Source organism: Nicotiana tomentosiformis, chromosome 1 (assembly GCF_000390325.3).
Source record: "Nicotiana tomentosiformis chromosome 1, ASM39032v3, whole genome shotgun sequence".
NCBI classification, from domain to species: domain Eukaryota; kingdom Viridiplantae; phylum Streptophyta; class Magnoliopsida; order Solanales; family Solanaceae; genus Nicotiana; species Nicotiana tomentosiformis.
In genome coordinates, this window is record NC_090812.1 from 99,226,885 (window position 1) to 99,234,755 (window position 7,871).

At 39.8% G+C, this 7,871-nt stretch overlaps 1 protein-coding gene across 2 annotated transcripts; it reads right to left on the reverse strand.

Moving 5' to 3' along the window:
• Positions 1–2,408: 2,408 nt before the first annotated feature.
• On the reverse strand, positions 2,409–7,407 carry LOC104089814 (rho GTPase-activating protein 2). 2 transcript variants are annotated; one of them, XM_009594794.4, is made up of 4 exons: positions 6,748–7,407; positions 3,838–3,958; positions 3,388–3,738; positions 2,409–3,296 (listed from the first exon to the last, which is right to left on the reverse strand). In XM_009594794.4, exons 1-4 carry the CDS (start codon positions 7,179–7,181, stop codon positions 2,859–2,861), a joined length of 1,344 nt encoding a protein of 447 aa, XP_009593089.1. In that variant the 5' UTR covers positions 7,182–7,407; the 3' UTR covers positions 2,409–2,858. The 2 variants fall into 2 exon arrangements, with proteins under 2 accessions (XP_009593089.1, XP_070044480.1); XM_070188379.1 differs by lacking the exon at positions 6,748–7,407 and adding an exon at positions 4,056–4,581.
• Positions 7,408–7,871: the final 464 nt, after the last annotated feature.

The window sequence follows — 7,871 nt, forward strand, 5'->3', positions numbered from 1 at the left end:
ATCTGTCCCATCCTCAAAAGCTTGATGGGCGTTCATCTGTGCATGAGGGCATTCATTATTCCAATGTGGCCCGCCGCAATGACGGCATCCTGAGGGGGGCTTCCTCCCCGGATCATTGTTGTTAGATGCAGCACTAGTACTGCCTGAAGAGGGAGCCTTAGATTTGGGTGCACTCCGGTCTCCTCCACTCCTGCTAGGGCCACCATTGTTTGGCTGGCCCCCTTTGTATCCTCCTCGGACAGGCTGTTGCGGCCTATCCTTCCGGGCTTCTACTTGGTAATCCCCAAGGCACTCTGCTGCTTGGATTGCCTTAGGTAACGTGTCTACCCTTTGTCTCTGCAACTCTATCCGGGCATAAGGTTTCAACCCTTCTAGGAAGGTGAAGAGTTTGTCTTTGTCCCCCATGTCACGGATGTTCAGCATGAGCGCAGAGAATTCCCGCACATAATCTCGCACTGATTTGGTCTAGCAGAGCTCCCGTAACTTTCTCCTGGCATTGTACTCAACATTTTCGGGGAAGAACTGTAGGCATATGGCTGCCTTCAGTTCTGCCCATGTCTCGAGGGCATCTTCACCAGCCTTGATGGCTTCGTACTTCACCCGCCACCATAGTTTGGCATCACCCTGAAGATACATGGCAGCAGTTGTTACCTTCTTAGCTTCTTCTAGGCCTCCCACGGCATCGAAGTATTGCTCGATGTCGAAAATGAAATTTTCCACTTCTTTGGCATTCCGAGCTCCACTGTATGGCTTTGGCTCAGGAATTTTCAGCTTTTGTGCCATAGGGGCGAGGTTCACACCACCCCCAAATTAGTTTCCGCCTCTTCGAAGTAGGCCTTGTAAGGCAGCATTGACAACGTTGAGCTGGCCTGTCAAGTTGTCTATAGTTTGCTGCATGGTAGTCACCCTGTCTGCCTCTTATTCCCTGTTGGCTAAATCCTCGGCACGCTCCTGCTGGAGGACCTCAAATTTACCAAAAATTTCAGCTGCCTCTGTGGCTGCCGTTTGCCGGTCTCCTTCAGAGTCGCGACTGATGTTTTCTATGTAACTTCGGCCTGGATGAGTCTGCGGTCCAGGTCGTCCAACCTTTGCACTAGGCTGGTCTTTAGATCAGGCACCATTTCCACGATGGGCCGTAATGCGTCAACCGTTCCCTCAAGGGTCGCGATGCAATCCCCATAATTCACCATGGTCAGAAATGGTGGTAATTGCAATGTAATCCCTCGTCCGATGTCGAGCCTAGGCTCTGATACCAACTGTTACGCGGCGCCTTCCTGAAGTTCCTTGGAAGGGCGACGTAAAGCTAAGCAACCGATGTCAGTACGGTTGCTGTCCGCCAACTGAGGTCCCCTCCGTACGCTAGACTAGATTGTCAGTGCCGTACGGGAAAACCAATGTCGTGAGCAATTGAAAGAGAGCAGAAAAGAGAATTGAGAATGAAAGAAAGCTTGATTGCATTGAATGAAAGCTATTACAGAAAACAAGACGGTGTCGGGGGGAGAGACACCAGTACAGAGAATTGTTTGCTTGCTTGAAAGTTTTGATTGCTTGGTCCCCCTTAATAATGCTTAAAAAAAATAAACCAAAGTTACATGACTAGACCTATGAAAGCTGTAAAATCACACTTAAAGAAAATGCAGCAAAACTACTCTATATTTACAATGAAAAGGACTTAGTCTTCTACAAAGCAGAAACAAGTCCGTTGGCAGCAACTTTGTCTTTAGCATCAGGGTCTGCGCGCGCGGCATTGTCTACGCGCGCGGCATTGTTGGCATCTGCCTGTGGCTGGGCGTTGGCGATGGCTATCGGTGGGGCGACAGAGGTACATGCGCGCTTGTCACTTGGAGCTGCCGAGACCACGGGGCCGACTGTGGCGACGGGCGTTGGGAGCATTGGGAGGCTGGCCAGGACGCCACGGGGCGCGTCCAAGGGGTCATAGGTCATGGTTGGAAAGCCGCCCATGACAATACACATGCATCCACAGCTATATACTGATTACTGGATCTGCTTTGGCCTTTGCCAATATCAAGAAGCAAAGAGTACTTATTGGTCACATATGTTGAATGAGATCCTATCAACTGAAAAATTCATGGCGAGGAAATTGCGCAATGGGAATCACAGCAACAACTTAATGTGGTTGAATCTAAAGCGCACCATGTAGCGTATGCAAGATAATACTGTTCCAAGAAAAAAATCACATACTTCAAATATTAAGAACAAATGGAAATGGAGCACAAATAAACTTGCTTCAATCAAATTCCCACTAACACAATCGCCTTTCACTGCTTTATCCACTTTTCTTAAAGGAAGGCTAGCCACTCTCCAACAACAAGTACTAACAGATTTGATTAAAGAATTATTACCAATTAACAAGATTCATGATATATGAAAGGAAAAAAAACACAATCTTATAGAGAAGTTCCCTACTATTATTCCCTTGTTAAACCAAAAACATTACTTTGATTCTTATCTGAGATTAAGGACTTTGTTCTTTTATAAGAATCATCTTCTTTTCATCATCTTCCTTCGACAATCTTTATTTTACATCAATTTTAACTGGTCAACATTAGAGAGCCTTTGCTCTGCTGATGAAACATAGGAAATAATCAGCCTAAAGCTGAACAAGGATTCACAAGTCAACAACAAGCAAATCATTCAGTGTCTAGACTAAGCCTAACCAACAACACTTTCCATAAACAGCCATTCACTGACGATACAGAGATTTAGAACTTCCAAAAGATGCACCGCCGGAATAGATTCAATTTGTACTTCCACATGCTGGAGTTAATCTGTTTGCACCTTAAGCCCCACAGAAACAGTAAGCTGCTCTTGTGCTAGTGCTCAAGCCTGAAATCCCATTATTTACTATCATTTAAACACGAAGAATCTCCATCAAAAGTGGAAGAACTCGTGGGGTTATCGTGTTCACTACACAAAATTCCTTCTAGCTGTTTCCGGAAGTCATTTTTTGCATGATTGTTCTCATCCAATTGCCGTAGGAAGCTTCCTTCCATTTCACTCAGTGATTCGATTTCATCTCTGTCTTCACTGCTGTAGCTGTAACGAGGTTGCTCATCATCATCTTCTGATGCGGGCCCTGTTGATTCACATCTAGTCTCCATCTCTCGTTGAGTGTCAAATTCCTTCTCAGTTTGTCTATCAGAAAAACTAGATGACATGGGTGAATATCCTCCATCTTCTGTCTCTCCACGTTCTCGTAGTGTTTTCACAATCAGAGCCTTCAGTAAGTTCATCACTTGAACAGCGTGCATGAGCGCTGTCAATGGATCAGACATCTGATACCAGAACAACAAATTTAACAAAATGCTTCAACCAGTTAGTGAATTTAAGATTCTGTATGCCTTGACAGAAGTATATTCCACTTACCTGTGTCATATTTGGGGCGAAAACCATCGCAATATTTCTGGCATTCATTTTGTTGGATTCCTCTTGCTCAACAACATCAGCCATTAGCTCAATTGCCCAGTTGAGCAACGCGGTCTCAGTTGGTTTAAGTTGTTCCACAAGCTCGATAAATTCCTCCTCCGTGCTGCACTGCAAAACCTGTTCTGGTGAAAGCCCGTCAAGCACACCTGCTGGAAGCTCTCGGAACCAAGCTTTGACGAGACCGGCCAAACAGTGGACATTTATATCGTCGGGCACAATCCCTCTGTTGAGCTGGTCCCTTACTTCCTCCTCATGGCTATTCTCTGGGTTTATTCGAAAAATTCCTTCAGCCTAAAGGTTCATCCAGCAATACTTAGAAAACTTTTGGCAAGAAATATAGTTATGGAAGAGACTACTCATCCATCAGAAACGAGACAAAAATTGAGATACCTTCAGACCACCTTGTGAGTATAAGCGTTCCTGCATTAACAGGAGAATAGTCGGGACACTGTTGCCTCTTGTATCATAAGAACACTGCATCGACTCTGCAGAGATACCAAAAACGCTGACGCTGCAAAAAGAAAATTGCTACAAATTCAGCATGATACAATAAATAGCTTGAAACTCTGTTTATAAACTCTGGATGCAAATTACAGCCAACCACTTACATCATAAATGTGACTCCACAGAAATAGAAACAGGAATCAACATACGCTGTGCATTTGTTATGTTATAAAAAATTAAAAAGTGTTTTCTGAAGAATAACCTTGATAGAAATTCACAAACTACTGTTAGAAAAGTTTAAACTACACATACCGACAGAGTTCTAAGAATGGAGTAAAACTGAATACACAGTAGAGAGACCAACAGTGCAAAGCATTCAGCATCTGCATGATATGGTGGAATCACTGTCAATTGAAACAATAGCAATCACCATTCAAGAGGACCCTCAAACTTCCAACATCTGGAATGGCTTCTTCATCAGAACCAACTATAACCAGTTTACTCCGATATAGCATTTTTTTTTCTAATTTTTGTTTTCCCTTTTTCTTTTTAAGGGATTGACTAAAGAAAGACAAAAGATGCATACAACTAGGGGTGTCAATGGTTCAGTTCGGCCGGTTATTTTATAAAATTTGTACCATACTAATTTTTCAGTTATTCTATTATGTATAACCAAAATTAGACTTTTCGAAACCGTCCCAATCATGTCAGTTTCTCTTCGGTATCGGTACGGTTCGGTTAATTTTTGTTATTTTTTTAAATATCATGTAAAATTCACCAGTAGAAGTAGAATGCAATAACATATGTTCTTTTATAGGACTTAGCAAAACTCTCTAGACATTTTTACTGTTTAAAGAGTGATGAATTAAAAAAAATAAAAGATTGCTAGAGTATAGATCCATCAACTATTCGACAACAACGTAAATGAAACCAAGCAAAGGCAAAAAAAATTTAAATCACACGAGTTCAAGTTGGGACTCAAGAATAAAGTCTATAGAAGATTAAATATTCAAAAAGATAAATTTAAATTATATGAAAGGAAACATATTCAATACATTGTAGTTTGCTACTCATAATCGCTAGAATACTTTGTGTCTTGCTAATGAAGATACTTGAAATAACTTAGTTTAAGTAGAAGTAGCATAATACCTTTTAGGAATTAGTATTTTGAGTTTAATTACTTGTTGGCTTTTAACAACTTTCATAATTCCAAGGCCCAAAGAAAAATTTAATGCATTATTATTTTTAAACTTACTATATAAATATATTTTTCACATGTAAAATTTATTCGGTACGGTTCGGTATTTTTTCGGTTTATTTTCATAAAATAAAAAATCTACCCTAATTATCGGTGCGGTTATAGATTTATATAAAAACTTACGGTTTCTTTAAAAGAAACCTAAAAATCAGTTCGCTGCGATACGGTTCGGTCGATTTAGTCGGTTTTCGAATATCTATTGACACCCCTACATACAACCACCCTCCTTGTGCTGTCCTTACTAAGTATCTACGCTTTTTGCTTACTTGGATAGCTAAATTCCAATCACTGTTGTCCTAAGAGTTTGTTCTTAAACTGAAGCTACTTCAAGTCCCCAACCATGGCCATCTTAGTTTTGAAGTGATGAGTTTAGCCCTTAGCAAAAGATATGACAATAAAGCACAAAAAATTGAAAGTTATGTAACCAGTGAGATAAATTAGGGGCAAAACTTAGTAGTCTAGATATGTTCGAAGAATTATCTTAGGATCTTCCTTGTTACCATTTTAACGGGAGACACCACAAGGATTAGATATAGTACAGGAACACTCCCATCTTTGCATAGTGCATACTGTCAACGAAAGTTGCTGGAAAATAGTTATTTTGACGTTTTGGTCAAGGAACTACTACTTCCATTCATAGTTACTACTCGAGTTGCAATGGTAAAAGCATCCATCTTGACATACTACAGTTTTACAAAAGCCGCTTCCAGTTGGTAGCAAAACTTTACTAAAATGATAATTTTGAAAAAGTTGGATGTAGATGCAGATACAACCTTAAATAATCAATTATAGAGCCAACCAAATTATGAGGTTGATAAAGCCACTACTAATTCGGCACAAGGACACTCGTGTGACAAATTAATAGGAACCCAAAAACCAATTAAACCTTGTCGGTTAGTGAGTCATGACATAAAAGTGGTCTATTATGATCATGTACCCAAAAGGATAGGGGACCATTGAAATAGGCACATCACAACTATTGAATTACAAAGTAGGATAGAGACATAATAGAGGTGTTGACTAGTTGAGCATGGTTAGAACATACTGATGCTATCCTTATCCTCAATTAGCTTTAAACTCTAAATAGGAGTAAAACACAGTAAATCTGTTTTATAAAAACTTCACTATTTCTTCAGAGTTTGCATGAACCACTCCTAAACTGGTTACATTGCAGAATCTGTTGGCAGATCATTATACTAAGACATATTTACTAGTATTTGAATAAGAAACTGAGCTTTGCAAAGAATGTCTGTCCAAAGCTCAGATTAAGTAGAAGGGTTGTGAAGATAGTCTAACTATGATAAATCCTCCAGTTATTACTAACGAATTATATAGTCAGCCCTAACTAGTTTGGGATTTGAATTGCAGCCTCGAATACTGGTAATTGAGCTGAAAACTAGACAAGCTTATTCTGAGTAACTATCACCCCCTAAAAGTAAAAGTCTCAGCTTTATATCAGTTTTATGCTTTGTTAATCAGATGCAGACAACATATAAAACAAAAAAGAATCAATCTTTTCGACAAACAGAAGTCGACCCAGATCAAGAAATTGAAATTCAAGAGCACCCAAAAAAAAAAACTGAGGTTTTTAAACAAACCTGGCACTGGGTACTTTGCAAGGGATTTCAACTTCAAACTCAAGAGGAAGACCCAAAAATCCATGAAACCGATCGAAAGTGACATGAGTTAGATGCTGGACATTTGTGGGCCATCCGATTTCCATATGATGAAGATGAACGGTGGATTTCATCACCTCCTCCTCCTTTTGATCATCACGACAAGACATCATAGATTTCCTCAAAGCTTGTAAGATAAAATCCAACAAAGACAACTGCTGCTGCTGCTTTTGCTCTTCCTTTGACCTCTTCCCATTTCCACCACCTCCGCAACCCACCCCCCTACTCACCATAACCAACCCCGTCATCTCTCTTCTTGTTTTCTTTCGCCAAAAACACACACTGGCACACGCACAGAATCCTTTTTCTATCTCAGTTTCTTTAGGCTGTGTTTGGGGTTGTTTAATTGGTTGCATTGAAGATAGTTTTTTGAATTTCGAGGTTCCTGAGGGGTTCAAACGGCAACTGGTTTCAAATTTTTTGTACTCTAGACTGACCAGAAAGCCCTTGCCAATAAGATAGTATTTCAGTTATGCCCACATCCTTCTACAGAAAGTCAGAAATACAGAACATTTCTGGTTTCAGGTGGGTGTAGTTTAGTTTACCAGTCATCACTATTATTAAGTCTTGCTACATCTAACTAAAACCTAACTGCTCCTTAGGTCTATGCTTTATTTGTTTGAATTATGTCAAATCATCAATTAATGTAGTTTTATTATAAGTATTTAATATATGCACACTTAGCTTCTGCTCACTCTTAATTGTCCTCAAGATAGTTCAATAATCAAACTACTTACTACACAATCCAATTGCAGCATTACAAATTTAAGTCTGCAATTGGGTCTTTCCTCTTTCACAATTACTCTGCAAGTGTGTCTGTCTTATCTTGGCTAACTTCTACTAGCTCAATTTAAATTATCATGTGATCTTATTTATATATACCCATTATTGATGATATGAAGTCAATCTTTATTTAACTACTGGAGTATATTGTAATGTTATAATGTTACCTGACGGAGTATTGCAGGAGTAACGAATTAAAAAATTTGACTCTCTTCATTCTTTTCAAAATAGATGGAGTAAATTTCTAAATTTATACTCAATCC

Bases quoted from the DNA above. Each gene is read 5' to 3' on its own strand.
- LOC104089814 (XM_009594794.4), bottom strand. From the start codon at position 7,181: ATGCAACCAATTAAACAACCCCAAACACAGCCTAAAGAAACTGAGATA. The intron at 3,959-6,747 runs GTTTGTTTAAAA...TTCTTTTTGCAG, and splicing joins TGCAAAGTACCCAGTGCCAG to CGTCAGCGTTTTTGGTATCT. The intron at 3,297-3,387 runs GTAAGTGGAATA...TTCTGGTATCAG, and splicing joins TCGCCCCAAATATGACACAG to ATGTCTGATCCATTGACAGC.